Source organism: Perca flavescens, chromosome 15 (assembly GCF_004354835.1).
Source record: "Perca flavescens isolate YP-PL-M2 chromosome 15, PFLA_1.0, whole genome shotgun sequence".
Classification (NCBI taxonomy): Eukaryota; Metazoa; Chordata; class Actinopteri; order Perciformes; family Percidae; genus Perca; species Perca flavescens.
Window position 1 is genome coordinate 14,820,822 of NC_041345.1, and position 18,056 is coordinate 14,838,877.

The 18,056-nt window shown below is 39.7% G+C and overlaps 1 protein-coding gene across 5 annotated transcripts; it reads left to right on the forward strand.

Annotated features, from left to right (window-relative positions):
- Positions 1-59: 59 nt before the first annotated feature.
- gmip (GEM interacting protein) lies at positions 60-17,831 on the forward strand. Of its 5 annotated transcripts, none has more exons than XR_003694359.1 (22): positions 60-1,280; positions 3,418-3,508; positions 4,455-4,539; positions 4,760-4,799; positions 6,841-6,966; positions 8,672-8,736; positions 8,898-9,005; positions 9,126-9,206; positions 9,475-9,636; positions 9,833-9,970; positions 10,617-10,807; positions 11,141-11,232; positions 11,328-11,390; positions 11,500-11,589; positions 11,671-11,813; positions 11,912-12,088; positions 12,191-12,328; positions 12,459-12,655; positions 12,779-13,103; positions 15,433-15,535; positions 15,919-16,266; positions 16,419-16,508. XR_003694359.1 is itself a non-coding variant. In XM_028598543.1 (22 exons), exons 1-21 carry the CDS (start codon positions 1,193-1,195, stop codon positions 15,969-15,971), a joined length of 2,556 nt encoding a protein of 851 aa, XP_028454344.1. In that variant the 5' UTR covers positions 60-1,192; the 3' UTR covers positions 15,972-15,993; positions 16,419-16,504. The 5 variants fall into 5 exon arrangements, 3 of the variants coding, with proteins under 3 accessions (XP_028454344.1, XP_028454343.1, XP_028454345.1); XM_028598543.1 differs by having other exon boundaries at positions 15,919-15,993; positions 16,419-16,504; XR_003694358.1 differs by having other exon boundaries at positions 15,433-16,266.
- Positions 17,832-18,056: the final 225 nt, after the last annotated feature.

Consider the following 18,056-nt stretch of genomic DNA (forward strand, 5'->3'; position numbering starts at 1 on the left):
GATTGTTTCAACTCACTGTTGACGTGGTTATAGACGAGACAAACTGCTGTTAACGCCTCAAACTTGTGGTTTGGGAGTAGCATGGTTATAAATGCCCTTAAAGTTCCCTATAAAAGAACCTACCCAACCGCATCCAAATACACATTAGTCTGCACCTCTTAATTATTTTCAGTTATATCTGAATTTGAACATTTTGGGTGAGCAAGACCTGATAAAAGGCCCCTGCAAAAGAGAGCATACAGTTTGTATGATCTTACATTTTACAGAGTATTTATTCTGTCATGATTTTGCCCCATATGGCTACACTAAATCTCCCAGGAATTTGATTTGAGTATTAATGGGAGCACAACAGTGTTTGTTATGCATTGTGCCACTGCCGACCATAAATACAATGTTTTATTTAAAAAAAAAAAAAAATTGAATTTGTGATTGGTGTAATATTGGATATTATTATGCTGTTATAACCAATTACCTTATAGTTACAAGTTATGTGCGACCACTAATTGAGACCTCATTTACACCTCATGTGCACTTGTGAACTGCATTTCTCCCAAAACGACGGTGAGCCATTTATTGCACGTATATGTCATACAAGCACGTAGCACTGAGTTTGCTCTCACTTGTTTCATCTTGGTAACCATCAAGGTGTCATCGTTTTACTGACACTGCTTCAACTGTGAAGCTGTGAAGGTTGTACTGTATGTTGGACAGACAGTACAGTACAACCCAATTCTCTTTTATGTATTCTCATGCAGTATAGGTGACTATCAGTGTTACACCAATCCCTGCCAATATAAAGGTCTGTTATGGATGTCACATCTTACAAATCTGTAATTTGTCAAAACACATGCTATCCAAACTGTTTGCATTTCAACATCCACTGACGTAAAATCTTTTTTTACTAAAACGACACAATCTACACATCATGGCACCTTCTGTACGTAGGTGGGGCCTACAGTGACAGCAAGATACACTTCCTCTTCCTATGGTGCTGAACAGATTGGCCAACCTCCACTCTACCAGAGGAAGATCATTTTGAGAGCACAAACAGCAGCAAGCTCAGAGCTGCATGCTAATAATTTAGTGTAAGAGTGTCAATGTGTGTACACACTGCAGTGCAGACTTCCTGACACCTCAACTATACTGTTCTGTATTGTGCATTGCAGTGACCTTAAGGGCAGATGATGTGTGTATGGTGTTGGTAGCGTCTGGCTTCTGTGGTGATAGTGAAGAAATGGAGGAAGACCAAGTGCCAAACAAGGATTCCTCTCAAGCCACAGGTGAGTACAAAGAAAGAGATTTTTGAGGAAGCATTCCCTTTCACTTCATATAGAGGCTATGTTACCCATCATGCTTACCGTATATGTACTTTGAATCTTTTTTTGGTTCGTTTGTACATTTCTTCACTTGTTAGGATTGTTTTTAAATGGATGAATATTCTCTTGCAATGTCCTGAAATTTGCTGACATTGCTGCAGCGCCATTATGACATACGAATTGCATGTGGGTGTATGCACAATGTGCCTGGATCTGCCTTTGTCAATGCTGTGTTGCATCCTCCTAGTCAGAGGACGACTGGGGAACTTCCTGAACTCTTTCTCTGTCTTTTTTTGTGTAACTTCTGTATTTCTTTTATAACAAGATATGCTTGTATGTATGTCTTTAATATTTGCAAAAAAAACAAAATAGAAAACAAACTTAAGATATTGAGATTGGTGTGACAAGTTTGTGAAAAGTAGACATGTTTGCAATATGCTCGTAAGTCACTAGGAACTTCAGGAACTTTTCATAATGTGACTTAAATTCACAAATAAATGACAGTAAAAAAATATATTGCAGCAAACAAAAACGTTCAAGAGTTTGTCTATTTGACTGGAAAACTCTGTTCTATAGTTTTGTTGAAACAACTTACTTGCCTCTCAATTCACACCCTAATACTGAAACACTGCTGGTGTGAAAAACAAGGACTCTATGTTCATTATGCGACTTGACACAAATTGCAAGCAGGATGTGGTTGACCAAAATGGAGACGTTCGTGAGAGAGCGACATAGCTCTTTCTCATTTTTTGCCTCTGTTGTAAATCATTTAGTTTTTAACTTTTGGTGTGCCCCAAGGTTAAACACCAGTTACTGTAGGTAGTTGGAGTACAATAGGTTGAGGCTTCGTTATCAAAATGCACCATCTTGTTCCGTGTTATATTTTAGTTCACATTCAGTCCAGCAACTTTTTTTCTCAGAAATGTAAAAGAAATGCTGTATATGACTTCAGGGGAGGAACTAAGTTTGATTTATATTCTTTATTAATTATCTTATTAGCACAATCATTAACCTCAATACTTTTTTTTCTCAAAGTATGTTGGTATGGTGTAGATTAGATGTTTTGTGATGCCTTTTGTTGAGCAACTAAGAGGTAGTGCAGAGGTAAAATATAGTATGCTTCCATAACCACATCACCAACATATAAAGGGACCTCTAAAAAGCAGGTCAGAGCTACATGGCTTATTCATCATTCCAACCTACATATTTCCATTTGTTTTGTGGCATTATAAAAGAAAGAAAACATAATTTGTGGATCTGCAGTCTGCTCACATATGCAGAACTTAATGCTACATTTATTTCTTCATAAAAGCTTTTAAAGGCTCTGGTTTGGCCTCAATAGAATATTTGTGTTGTGTTAAGATAGTGTCAGCATGTCTGTGTAGTCTTTGTTTGATGTTGAGGATCATATACAGTATCTCACAAAAGTGAGTACACCCCTCACATTTTAGTAAATATTTCATTATATCTTTTAATGGGACAACACTGAAGAAATAACACTTTGCTACAATGTAAAGTATTAAGTTTACAGCTTGTATAACAGTGTAAATGTTCAGTCCCCTCAAAATAACTCAACATAGAGCCATTAATGTCTAAACCTCTGGCAACAAAAGTCAGTATACCCCTATGTTAAATTCCCATAGAGGCAGGCAGATTTTTATTTTTGAAGGCCAGTTATTTAGTGATAAAGTTCCCTTGGCCTTTGGAATTGAAATAGCCCCACATCATCACATACCCTTCACCATACATAGAGATTGGCATGGTTTTATGTCAGTTAGCCTAATAGCTAGTTTGATTTGCAATGAGAGATGATTTTATGGAAAGTACTCCATGCCAATCTCTATGTATGGTGAAGGGTATGTGATGATGTTATTTTGAAGGGACAGCACATTTACACTGTTATACAAGCTGTAAACTTAATACTTTACATTGTAGCAAAGTGTCATTTTTTCAGTGTTGTCCCATTAAAAGATATAATGAAATATTTACTAAAATGTGAGGGGTGTACTCATTTTTGTGAGATACTGTATCAGGATCTACTTACGTAGGACACAAATAGTGTGATCATGTTATTACTTAGCTTTTTCATTTCTCATTTCAGATGTGAAGAAGGTGCATCGTAAATCTGAAATCAAGCGATACAGTGAGATCTTCAGAGACTTTGATAATCTTGATTTATCTTTAATTTCTTCGTAAGTATTATTACCACGTTTCTCTTGCATCACCGGGCTTGTTGGCCTTGTTAGGCGTCATTCAAAGATGCTTTAAAGTGCTCATATTATGCTCATTTTCAGGTTCATAATTGTATTAAGAGGTTGTACCAGAATAGGTTTACATGGTTTAATTTTCAAAAAACACTATATTTTGCTTGTACTGCACATTGCTGCAGCTCCTCTTTTCACCCTGTGTGTTGAGCTCTCTGTTTTAGCTACAGAGTGAGGCATCTCACTTCTGTTCCATCTTTGTTGGGAGTCGCACATGCGCAGTAGCTATAGGTAGGACCACCAGCCAGTCAGAAGCAGACTATGAGGGCGTGCCACGCTAGCAGCTAGTCGAGCATTATAACATGTCTTACAAAGTGACGCACGTTCGTCACGGAAGTAAAGGCTTGACTACAATAAAGCTGTTAGGAGCTGTTTGTGAACAGTGTTTTCTGTTGGAGATGGTAAGTCCCTTTGGGGTGGACTTTGGGCTTTTTCACTTTGTAAACCTATAACATGCACAAAAGATATATGACACAATAAAGGAAAGGGAAAAAGTCAAAAAGCATAATATGAGCACTTTAAGCTTGGCTGGTCATAGAAAACCATACAGGATGAAAGTGTTCAAATATATGTGTCAACTCAAAGCAACCATTATTATTTCATCCACTGGAAACACGTTTTTAATCATGTCATGTCTAGTCTATCTTAATCCAATTTTGTGGCTTTGGTAACTCATCTGCCCAAACATCACATCCCTGACACTAAACAAATGTCTGAATATTGTGAAGTAGAAGTGCTCTTAGTTTCCTACATCTGTACATAGCTGCAGGTAAATGGTTTGTTTGTATATAGTATGTTCCTCAACAACCCTGATCCTTTCTAGGTATTGCTATTTGACTATGTTTCTTACCCAGTACATTCTTTCTGTGTTCAGTGAAGGGGAGGATCTGCTGGCAGACATTGACTCAGAGTCCATCTCGACAGAAAGTGCAGATCTCATAGAGCAACATGATGTGTCTGTAAGGAATCAATCCCTAGTTATTAAAATTATTACAAGAAATACTACTGTCTGTTACTTATATTGGTTCTCTTGTTGAAATTAGTGATCTCACTGACACCAGAAATAGTGTGTTTTTTTTATTTTTATGAAAACACTTTAAGAATAATGTAGGTGAGTTTGGGGGGGATTGGTGATGCCTTCATAGAGTAATTCTAAATAAAAATGCTTTTTGTCCACAGATACGTGCTGAGGTGAATGAAGTGGATGGAAACCAATCAGGTATGATTTGTGTGTGTGAGAGAGAGGGAGAAAGATGAGTGTGGATATATGTGTGTATGCTTCTCCTGTGTGAGTCAGTCAGTCCAGTTGATAGAAACTGGGAATCAATACAAGGCTCCTTTATACTGTATGTTACCACCAGTCTGTGTATTAGAGACTTTGTAGTGTAGTGGTTAAATTTACTGGTCTAATTACCATCTTAACATAGACCACACTATGTCTGACATCTGAAATCCCAGCAGATCATTACTGATAATGTGCAGGAGCTGCTGTCCGTTGTGACATTTGATAGAGTATTTTCTTCGATCATTATTTGTTTAGCTGTGAGTTGTAATTGCCCTGTTGTAACAAGATTACGATAAAGGAACAGGATTAAATCAAAAGACAGCTGCTCTCAGTTTGTACTTCAGACACAAGCTGAGAGGGTGGGGTCTACCGAAAAAAAGGATGTGTCAGTGTTATGCTATTGCAGTAAATACAGCGGAGACAGAGAAAAGGACTACACTGTCACTGCCAAGTACTCCAACCTCAGTTTGACTCAAACTTCAGATCACAGCACGCAATTAGAGATTAGAAATTACAGAGACAGATGGTGTTTAAAGAACAGAGTAGAAAATAGAAAAAATGCTTGCCAAACTCCAAACCAGTCCAAACCTATCTGCACCCTTTCATGTGTTCAAATCCTTACTCAATGCTCTTCTAAAGCCTGTCACTCCACAATCTGGACCTGACTAGGATAATCCCCAATCCAAGTGCAGGAGGTCATAGCCATGTGGCAGCACAGAATCTGCTCGGAGGCTGATTTCTGAAAGTGCTCAGAGCTCTTCCTAAAACAAAACACAGAGAGGAACGGCTAAGAGAGGTCAACTTTGGCACACAATGCTGGTAGCAAATTCATCAGTCTTCTGGAATTGCTTTTTCTTTCTTGGGGATTTTGCTTGAAGACAGAGAAGAAAAGATCACTTTGCTTGGATTTTTATACCACTCTAACTGGATTTGGCATCTGTGCAAAAGAACAGACCAGAATAAAGTCAGCATGTCCGAGTGAGGAACTTGAGAGAGAAGTTGTTGCACTCTTTCTGGCATTGTGTGCTTGCTCAGTTAAAAACATAGCTGAATACTTGGAACTGCACTGTGGACCGTTAGAAATGAAAGTTCTCAAAGTGCATCTGTTGCTCTAACCTTCGGCGACAGGAGAAAAATGAAGATGTATTCTAATAGATATTGACATCTGTTTGCAGATGTTGTGCTGAATGGGGCAAAGAGAGAAAGAGGAAAAGAGAAAGTGGTGTGGGGAGCGCTTGAGAGACCACGTGGTTGTTACGCATACATCGGCTGCCCTGTGTTAGTGTGAGTCAGAGAGGAAGAACCAGAGTGGTTGTCATATAACGCCCTGCCTGCCTGACCACAGTAGAGCTGTGACATGATGGTGTCTAATACTGCAAACTGGCACTGAGTAGTGTTGGTGACTCTGCTTTCACAACTAGGCTTGTCTCTTTGTAGCTGACTAGAAGTGAACAAGTGTGAGAGGGAGGAGCCAGGCAGAGAGGAAGAGGGAAGAGGAGGGAAGTTATTTAGCTAAAGCTGTTTGTCTTTGGTCCATAGAAACCTTCCTCTCTCAGGTCACACCCCCATGTGTGTCTACTGGAAGAGGTTTTTGATTGATTAAAGAGATTTTAGAACAGTATACATCCGACATGAAGAGATACATAACGTTTGCTGAAACCTACTGGAAACCATAGGACTTTTATTCAGAGGAGCAGCTATGACTGACCATATTCAGTCATTGTTTCCTGTTTGGGGTTTGTGTATACCTTTTCTTTTAAGTGACATTTGATTTTTTTTGATCATCTTTGTCTTGTCTAAGAAAGCCTAGGAGCTGGGGGTTTTAAAGTAGATAGGTGTTTCTTGGATGCTGGAGGCTGTTTGAGTCCTCCAGGAGTGACAAGCTATGGTGTATAGCCCAATGGACACCGTGTGATCCCAAGGTCCAGCTCCAAGTTTCTGAGGCCTACAGTGATACTGATGTACTCCCTCTCAGCCCAGGAAGCGGACCTGGCCCTCTGTCGGTGTGATAATGGAGTGGAGACCGCATTGCAGTACACCAAGATGTGGTGCCGCTACGCCAAAGACATCCTGGCATGGATGGAGAAGAGAATCAGCCTGGGTAAGTGCACATACTGCTGAGAAGAGGAAACCGTATCATACCATATATGTGTATGTAGGTGTGTGTGTGTGTGTGTGTGTGTGTGTGTGTGTGTGCGTGCAGACGTGGCACATGTATTTATGTATGTATACATTTATTTTTTCTTCTTTCTTTCATTCTCTCTTTTAATTTTAATATACTTTTAGTTACCTTGCTTTTGTTGTTGTTGCTTTTTTCATGATTATTACTATCACTGGATGGATTGCATAGATCTGTATATATACAAAAAAATACATTGCTATGATATGAGAATGTACTATAAACTAAGTAAATTAGTTGCAATAAAGTAAAATAATAAAAGAAAAAAATGTGGTGTCTCTATCAAGGCATCTGTGCTTCCCATGTTAATGCATATGAATAAAAACTGCACACAAAAACAAATATGATGCGGTGCTCATTAAATGCAAATATTCTGTCTCTACAACAGAGAATCTAGTGCATGAAAATCCTGTTATCCACTATGCAGTCACTAGTTTTGGAAAAGTACAACCATTTATTTGTTTCAAGTGTGGCCTATTTATCATTTTGTATAAGTTGGTGGAACTTTTTAGATCTTAGATCTAGAGCTGTGTGTATTGATTCAATTCAGAAGTGTAATTATTACCAGAAACATGGCCACAAGACATCCACACATTCCTAGAAAAGTCAGATATATAATAGACATTACTACCGTAGCCACTAGGCCTCAGGAGAGCAGAGCCTTGCTTCATATTGTCCATCGATAAAGAACCAATACTTTAGGCATGTTAGAGGGTTGTTGTAACCAGATTATAACATGGTGTGTCTGTATTATTTCACTCTGTGAGGGCATCTGCAGGTGGTGCAGTCCCCACAGTGAACTACACACTGCACACACACAGAGAAGGGATTAGAGGGCAGATTAGCAGGGTTAGGCAGGGTAGGGTAATAAAGGAGACAGGGTGCCTTGAGAGTACATAGACAGTGATTACCCTCATATCAGCCTGCACAGGTGCCTAGTGTCCAGACTGAGATGCTAAGCATGCAAGACAAAACAGGATAGTCCCCATCCTTAGCTGTGTGAGGACCGTGTTAGGCAATAGCAACAGATGAGTAATGCTGGGTGGAGCTCAGCCACAAACTACAGTCGATTACACATACTAGAACAACATTGTGAGATCCCCAATAGCAACAGTTAAGAGTCCATTTAAAAAAAAAGAGCAGTCAAATCAAGAACTGCTGTCAGAGAAGTGTATCCGATTATGACCTTTACTGTTTAAGTGCAGTCAGATTATCTACAGACTGTTTCAGACAGAAACATTGAAAACAAATGGGTCTAAGTTCATTTTGTGTTGTAGTACTTGCTGGTATCAACAGCTGATGCACGATGCAGACCAAATCTGTTTTTAAGCAAACCAGTTCCACTGAGTAGGATAAAATGAACACCCACCAGCCCTCCCTGAGCTCCAAAAGGTTTGATGAGCTTTTCAGGAAAGGCCAGGGTTATCTGAAGGGACATAGAGGCTAGGTAATATCACCAAGCAGATCCAAATTGGAGCTCCAAGCATCATATTGAGGCTACACACTAATAGCAGCAATCAATATTGTGGTTCCAGGTCAGTCCACTGTCCTATTCTGTTCTATTCTACTTGTCTTGTCTTGATGTACAATATATTGTGAGTAACAAAAACTTCATTTTTGTTGACAGAACAAGAATTTGCAAAAAATGTGATGAAGACAGCTGAAGGAGCAAAGGCCATTGTGGGGCAGCAGGTACAGCTTTGTTTATTGGATGTGAAGCCAAAAAAAATGTTTTAGTGATTATAACAACGTGTTACAGAGGGTTATTGAAATTAATTCCTACAAAAAAAAAGTTGTTTGTAACATTTGGCCTCTCTTAAAAATTCTGTCTAAAGTGGTTCTTGCCTTTGTAGGAAATGATGCCACTGCAGTACATCTACACAATGGCACTAGAGCAAGACATCAACAACAGTGTGGCTTCTAGAAAGACTTCAGAAATGCTACACAACCGCTGTTACCAAGTATAGAAGTCCACACAAACACAAACAAAAAGTTTGAGTTTCAGTATAAATCTTCTCTGTCTTTTAGTGGTGGGTATGTAGATGTGACTTTGTGTTTAATCCACTATCTCTGTCCCAAAGGCCTTAGCTGCCAAGAGAAATGAAATCGACAAGTGGCGCAGAGAATTTAAGGACCAGTGGGCAAGAGGACAAAGGAAGATGGTAAGTGATTTATCTTGTTTAGGGCTGAAGTTGAGCTCAGTTTATTACACTGTCAAAACTAATTTACTCACATTTAAGACAAGCTCAACAGACTGGATGCCTGAACAAGCATCTAAAGCAAAAGTATTCCTCTCTATGAAAGAATGATCTGTCTGTTATGACCTTGTTGATTTCTGCTTAGAACATGTTAGACTGCACATGGCTCACACAGTAAAAAAAGAATCTGTTTTTTTCCCTCTGTGTCTGTATCCCCCTTGCGTGTTTTCAGAACGAAGCAGTGACAGCTTTTAAAAAGGCTCGTCACCAATACTTCAAGTGCTGTGATGAGCTAGTAAAGGCTACAGCTGTCTCTGCTAAAGCTGTAGACGACACAGCTGGAATCAAAACAATGGATAAGAGGCGGAAGTCGAAGGATGAAGCCCAGACTAAGGTGCGCTACATTAATATAATCTGTAGAAATGCACTTCTGGTACAGTTTAGTACAGAATAAATACGGTTTGTTACCATTTTGCTCATAGTGTTTATGATGTTTAACAATAACAACTGACACAATAACAATTAAATAAAAAGTATGTAAATTTGTGATACTTTAGCATATCTCAGGTCTTCTCTCTGTCTCTGTCCAGGTGATGGAAGCAGAGCTTTTGTACAGACAATGTGCGAATGACGCCAGGATCCAGCAGGATGAGTTAGTGAAGGTCAAAGAAAGAATTGTTGCCCACGTTCGCAAGCTCATCTGTCAGGGAGACACTGTGCTAAAGGAGGTTTGTATGGAATCAAGGGAACTAAACATCTGTCAGCTTGTTTCTAGATAGGGTGTTTATTGCAGCAGTCTCTAAGCATGCATGATTAAATGTGGCTGTGGTTTAAATATAGGACATGTAATAGTAATGTCAAGCATTTGTTTTAGTCCGAGTAAATGTCTATGACTTAGGCCACTATATGAACGTTTATAGCAGCATCAGCTAAGGATGCATTTGGATGCAAGTACTCTCTGTTTCGGCAGATCATCTACAACGCCTAAAGCAACTCCCGTTGTGTATAAAATGAAACATATGTTATTAGAGAATAGTAAACCATGTCTCCACCTTCACTTCTGCACAAATAAATGCATCCATTTGCTTGAATATAATAATCTACTTAATCTGTGCTTTATGGTTTGCAACCTTGCCTCTATTATGGAATAAAACAAAGGAATTACTCTTGTAGAATTTCTACACATTAAGACATGTTTTGCGGCATTTTTCTTCTGTGTTGAGGTTATCACTGCTAGCAATGATGAGGATTTAAAATAATAAGCAAAGCAATATGCTGACATGATTTATTATACCCCTGCAACAATTTGTTGATAAATTAGCACAGTAAATGTATTTTCTTTGTCTCCCCCATCATGGCTCCTCTCTGCATCAGGCCACAGTCAACATGTTTTACTACCAGCGGCAGCAGACAGAGCCAGTTCCCCTCGGCTATCACAACCTGGAGGTGACATGCAGGTCCCTGGAGCCTGGCGAGCCCTACCTGCTCTACATCCTCAGCAAGCCCCGCCCTGAACAACAAGTCCAAGTTTTTACCTTCCAGGAGTACATTCCGCAGTGGAAAGGGTACGGTAAACTGACCAATGAATGAGTTTCCACTGTTACTTTAGCTGTGGTGTGTTTACTGTGGATATCAAAAGAGTATTTTGCTTTATTTATTTTTGAGGGTGCTTTATGGCCTTTAATTGATATGATAGCTTGCCAAGGACTCAGTCTACATGGAGTGCACACTCTACCGTGTGAGCTAGAGGTCGCTTAAAAAAAAAAAAACTGCTCAACTCTTGATTGGTTAATCTATTTCAAGTGGGATAAGCAGAAAAAAATTTGATATCCACTGGGGGTACAATTTGTATGTACTTCTACTAACTCTTTATTGTCACAATCCTCTTTATTTTAAAGGAACAAACGAAAAACCAGCAACACTCTCGGCTCTCTGCAGGACTCTTCACCTATGACAGATGATAGCCCTCTCAGACGATACAGCGATGGCAGTAAGGAATCCCCATGATTACACCATAATAAGATAAATTATTACTTTCATTACATTTTTATTTCATTTTTTTTTTTTTGTTTTGGTGCACTTTAGGAAGAACAGGGTACAGTGACAACGAGAGTATTGGAGGCAGTTTAGAATCTCTGTCCAGCCCTGGTAAGCACAAGCCTGCATTTGTTTCTGTAACGTTTCTTTCACATGCATTTGGAAACATTTCAAAGATAAACATGTTTGCTTTCCCCTCTACTGGAATGCATAATTGAAGCTCATACTAATAGGAGGCTGCCTAAAACCGCATCCACTTTGACAGTATCATCGGACGACATGGACGAACGGGATATAGCTTCAGAATCAGGTTTGTCACTGCCTTTTTATGCTTCTATAACCTCATATGGTGATTAAACTGCATGATTCCATCCTCTCCCTCTCCCTACAGAATACACTGATGGTCAGCCAGTCAAAGTGCGCATGATTTCACGAGCTGCACTGACACACCGACTCAGGAAGATGAAGAGCAAGATGGTCAAATGCAAGCAGTGCGAAAACTACATTGTTGTCAGTGGGGTCGAATGTGAGGAGGTACAAAATAACAGGTCGTTCTGAGAAGAAAAGCAGAACATGAATGGTGCTGAGTAAGGTGGTTAATATCCTCTGTCCTGCTCTCGTCCCACCTTCAGTGCGGGCTGGCTTTGCACAGGAAGTGTATGGAGGTGTGTCAGCTGGAGTGTGAGCACAGGAAGGGGACTGTGTTCGGAGTGGAGCTCTCTCTGCTGTGTCGTGACAGGCCAGAGGAGGTGCCCTTTGTGGTGCTGCTCTGCACGTCTGAGATTGAGAGTCGCGCTCTCTCGATCCAGGTATTATTTACCATCACAGTGACCGAAATGTTTAAAAAAAAAAAGACTGTCAAGTGTTTCTTGTGGTCTGTTAACAGTTTTCTGCTTTTGTTTTTCTCTGAGGGGGTGTATCGTGTGAGTGGGTCCAAGCCCCGCATTCAGAAGCTCTGTCAGGCCTTTGAGACGCAAAAGGAGCAGGTGGAGCTCTCTGACCTTTCACCGCATGACATCACCTCAATCCTTAAACACTTCTTCAAGGAGGTACAGGAGTCATTGCCAAATGAACTTTACTGAATGAATTAGTCCGATTATAAGAGAAGGTAGTGTCAGACCTGTCATAGCTTTTCTCTGATCTCAGTGAATAACCTTTCCATTCCTCACTCTCTTCCAGCTCCCAGAGCCTTTACTAACCTTTGACCTGTACAATAATTTCATCATGGTGGGAAAGACCCTTCAGCACCTGAGTGAAAGGGAGCCAACACCAGACACTAACGAGACGGACATCATTCACAACCTGCAAACGCTACTACAGAAACTCCCTCCATATTGCTACAGCACCTTGCAGCACTTGATATCTCACCTGCAAAAGTGAGCATGCAGCAGGGTTACAGACCTCTCTAGTTACATTTTACCTGGTTTTACCCATCCCTGCCAGAAGACGTTTCTTGAATTTTCATGAATCTTAAATTTGTCTGCTATCTGTCTTCACAGAGTTTCAGAGAACTACGAGAACAAGATGTCCGCTAGCAATTTGGGTATTGTGTTTGGGCCAACACTATTGCGCCCTCTTGTGTCTACGGACATGCCAATGATTGCCCTGCTCGAGACCAGTTACCAGGCTGTACTGGTTGAGTTCCTCATCACACACCATGACAAGATTTTTGGCCTTCAGCAGAGACCCAGTACGCCCACTCCCCCAGTCCCCACTGCACCTCTTCCAGACACCCCTCCCAGAGCTTCCTGTGCCCTGGACAGGGACGTTTACACCGGCTTGGAACACGAAGCCTCCTCTAGAGAGCGATCACACTTACTAGAAGTAAGTACTGCATTGATGAAACATTCAACTCAAACACAGACTTAGTGGTTGCTGCTGTATTCAAGTATAGCATTTGACTGCTAGTTGAGTAAAAGGGGATCAGCAGTAGTTGCTTGGCATACACGTACCAGGCTTGTGCAAAATTCAGAATTTCAGAATTGGCCTCTATTCAATTCATGAATTGGAATTTGAATTGAATTGACTCCGCCCCACAGGATGTTGAATTGGAATTGGAATGACAGGAAGTGGAATTAAATTCATGGCAATTCAAAGAAATTCCACACAGTCACACAACAGAAAGAATGTGTTGAATCTCACATACATTCCAGTGTTAGGAAGGTTACTTTGGAAATGTAATTGCTTACCCATATTAAATGTGGTTTGGATTACTTAATTTGGATTACTTTATCAATGCAAAGCAATTTCCTTTTGATTTGATTAATTAAATTACACATGTTACCTCAGTAATACAACTAAATACAATTACATTAATTTTGTAATTTAATAACATAATGTCATTAGACTTAACTAGTCACTCCTCAACCCTGCATACATTTTGTTCCAAAATATAGATCACTCTTTCAGAGAACAAATATTTCTATTCATTCCACAATTGAATTGTTTTCTTGATTTACAATAAGTAATAAGAAAAAAGTGTGCTTGCATGCTTTTAAACACATGTGATATCCAGTGTTGGGGGATTACTTTACATTACTTCCTTAAGAAGTAAAGCCATGATATAATCACATTTGGCTGTAACTGAGTAATGTAACACATTAATGTTACTGTTACTGTTGTTGTGAGTTGGTGTGTTTAAGCCCTTTATGAGCCATATGCCAGGCTCTTGCTGTGTTGCGCTACAGTAATGTAATGAGTTACTATCCAGAGAGAATAACAAGTAAGGTAATGCATTATGTTTTTTGTTTTTTTTAAATGAATAATGTGTATAACATGTTCTTGAGTAGTGACCCCAATATTGATGATATCAAATATCAGTAGCATAATACCATCAAGAGATGGTTTTCAAAATAAAAGACTGTCTATCTGTTAACTTACTTGTAGATGCCTTTTGAAATTTGAAGTAGCCTTGATGGAGCCACAGACTGGAGCACTGCAGTGTTTGCATATGACTCTGTGGTTTCCAGGTGTTCGTGTTGGAATTGGTTCTTCAAAATGAACTAGTACAGATGACCTTTTAGGCCTGCTATTATTTTCCATGTCGCTGTTATTACAGGTGTCAAATCTATAAACGTTTGTAATCTGAAGTTGTAAGGTACTTGAAACTTAAAAGGTCCAGTGTTGACCATCAAATTGTGTAGAAAAGAAGCTTTCAAACAAATGTCCATCTCACATTGTTTGGCAACAATTTTAAATACTTGTTTAAAGTAAAGCATTCTGGAAAATGGAGTCATGTTCCATCATGTTCCACAAAATTACAATTACAATAAATCAAACTTAACTATTTGTTCTGTGACTAGAGCTTTTAACATTCATTGCTGGGGGAAAACATTTCCTGTTAATGTAATCTGTACAAGTAGTTCAGACTAATATCGTTTATAGAATATGTAATGCAATCATAGCTGACATATATTGTAAAGCTTCATTGTTAAACACTTCACTTAAATTATGTATATGAATTTCTTTGAATTTTTATTGAATTGCAATTCTGCTTCCTTTAATTCAAATTCGAATTGTAATTCTAGATCCTGTTTTTGACATAAATTCAAATTCAAGAATTGAATTGGAATTTAGGAGTCATTCTCAATTCAATTCTGAATTGTGCACAAGCCTGACACATACAGTACAGCTGAGTGAGTTTGGACCTGAGCTATTTTTCAAGTTTGATTAACCTTTTTAAGAGCCTTAGCACCTTAACCTCATGTTCATTCTGTCAGGATTAACATGCTGCACAGCTGCTGCATTTTCCCTGCTCTCTGGTCTCTGACAAGCATAGCCTTCTGTCAATCTATACTACTTTGTGTGGACATTTCACTGCTATTGCTTATGAAGGAAAAAATGGTTTACCCCACTGTATACATTTACAGTGGCTGTATCAGTTAGCTTAGAGGCAGAAAAGTTAAATTATCTGTCCTTCAGGAGAGTTAAAACAGCGCTTAATACTGGGTTACTTAATCTCATAGTTTAAAATGTCCTGGACAAGGATTCACTGTGTACCTGATGTAAAAGAGGCATAATCATCCAGCAGTATTTAATGGCCTTCTCCCGTAATAATGACTATCACATGCTGTAGTGCTGCAGTATCTCAGGTTTAGACGTGGTCTGTAAACACTTGCAGAAATCCACCACTCAACTTGTGTCATTCCAACAGAGTCGAACAATCAAGAGAGAGTCAAGCGAGGGTTATATATCTGACAAATCTTCATCCAATGAGGCAGTGGACCAGCTCAGCCCTGAAGCCAATGAGAGAGCAGGTAGGCATGACCTAGGGATAGAGCAGTTACTCCTGACTAGCATAGGTGAAGATAATGATAGAATTGAATTCATAGTGTTGAAGTCTTATGTAGTTTGTAGATGTTGGGGTTTTTAGTTGTTGGTATAATGAGCTATCGATTACTGTGTCTTATTGTACCTTTACTGCTTGAGGGCATGTTTTTCTCTTTAATGTTTTCTGGAGATCTTTTGGGTGGCCTTTTTGGTTGACACATACAGCTCCCGAGTTGTTTACTTTATTTATCACAAACGGGTGGTTTGTACTAGCTTGCAGTTACACAGTATCTTCCTAAGCACCAGATACAGGAGGTGCAGAGTGCCTCAAGGGTCAATTTTTTTTTCTCACTTTACACGTTTCCTCCAGTTATTTATAGATCTAAGACTTCCTTCCAGTTTCTTCCAGCTGACACCATCTAGTTATATTCCTATGTAAAACTGGGTGAGTCAGATTGCTTAGCTGAGTCTAACGTTTCCTCTTTTCTTCGCTTGCTTTACTTTTAGTGCTAAGGTGCTTTCTTCTCTGTGGCTAGAACACCAAGCAGCTTCAAGGCTTCTATTCACAACCGCACACATCAAATGCAGAATAGTAAAATTAGTTTTGAACTTCTGTTAACCACTTTCAAATCAGTGCAGGATATAGCTCCAGTCTACACTGTAGACCTTCCAGAAGAACTCTGTATGAACATTTAACTGAGTCAAGTTTTCAGTCAAGGTACTGCTACCTATTGCCAAATTTAGGTTCTGTGTTTGAACTGCTTGAAAACAGTATGCTGTAGCCACGTTTATTATAATCAATAACCTGTGCCCCTTTAACCTTTAATTACTTGAATTAAACATGTGCTTGTTCTCCCTCTTTTGCCTTAGTCCTGGCTATAAGAGGGGTATCGAGCAATCCTCAGTGTGAGCCGGTGGGGGAACCAGACTCTCATTTGGGGACCCAGCCCAACTATCGCTTCACGAGACAGCCTGTGAAATATTACCGGCATCATAACTCAGGAACCCGACTCCCCAACCCAGGTCGTCCAATCAGACAGCCGGCAGCCCCAGCAAGGGGGCTTCCAGGGAGTGCAGACAGTAGCCGGAGCTCCTCTCCAGAGCCAGGGACACAGAGACTTTCCCAAAACTTAGGCGTCTACTTTGAGAGCACCCACCAGCCCCACCCGGCCCCCATTGCCACAGAGAGTAAAATGGACGTCCCACTGAGTCCCCGCAAGGTTGTGCAGTTCATGCTGGGACTGGAATCATCTACAACTGCGACATCATCCAGTACAACACAGGAGTCTTCTAAGGTGGTGGCATCTGGGTGTTCATCTGATCAGAACATCAATCTGTCCAATAACAGACAGAGTGCTGGACAGAGTCAGGCTCTGTGTCAATCACCAAAGACACTTCCTGTTGAGCACAACCTGACCTCACCAGCACAGAAGATCCTGTCTGGCCTGAAGCTGAGACGCTGCCACTCAGGGAAGGACGAGCAGCTCTTTGTCTGAGGAAAGATAGAAATCTCCAGACAGTTCACTGGAATATATTCACACGCACTGGAAGATGTAAAGTCATAATTTCTCCTTCATTGTGTGTAATTACTGTCAAGATTCATGCAGGTTTCATGAACAAAATGCTCCCATATTTTACACACACATATCTATACACAAAAATGTAACTGTCTTCAAAAGATTACTCAGATGAAGGTTCAGTTACCTTAAAGTTAAACTCACATTTGAGTCTTACTTTAAGGAAACACAGTTGAATAGTTCAGACCTGATGCTTACTTGGATGCCACAGCTTTATTATGACTAATCCTCTTCAAGATGTTGATCTGTTGACCATCCAGCTGTCTAATATCCAGACCAGACTAGAGAGGATCAGGTACTTATCAGTTATTAATGCCCCTAATGTATTGAAATGTAACAAGCAGGTGGTTTGAGATGCAAACTAGCACTTAAGTATCAACTTTCAGGTTTTGTCTTGAACAAACTATAACAAAAATCAGCTAAATACAAATGCCACCAAGTGTTGTTTTTCTAAGATAATTGTGTTATCTATTTGTTGTGCTTTTGAAATGTTTCATAGGCTGGATTTTTTTTTTTTTTTTTTTTTTGTGGTACATAAACTAATATACTGTATCTTCACTGGTGTCATAGTGAAGTTGATATGTTATCTCATAGTTCCATGCATCTTTCCTGTTTTAACACAAGGGGGCGGTCTTCTCCCAGTGTGTGGGGAAAACATGCCAGACACAATAGCAGAAGGGCAATAAACCACTCATTTCTAATTACATGTTTTGAGATGTCACTTTTCCTACTTCCACATCAGCATTTTCATCCATAGACCTGTTTCAGTTTAGAGTGTGCATGGCATATGAAGTGAGGCAACATTTGCTGATGTCTCGATGGAACTATGGTTGACTGTAACTGCTCTCATCTTCATTTGCCTTTGTCCTATTGAAACTATTTCTGCAGAATCAGGCAGTTTAAGCATAACAAGTTGCGTCATAATAGATTC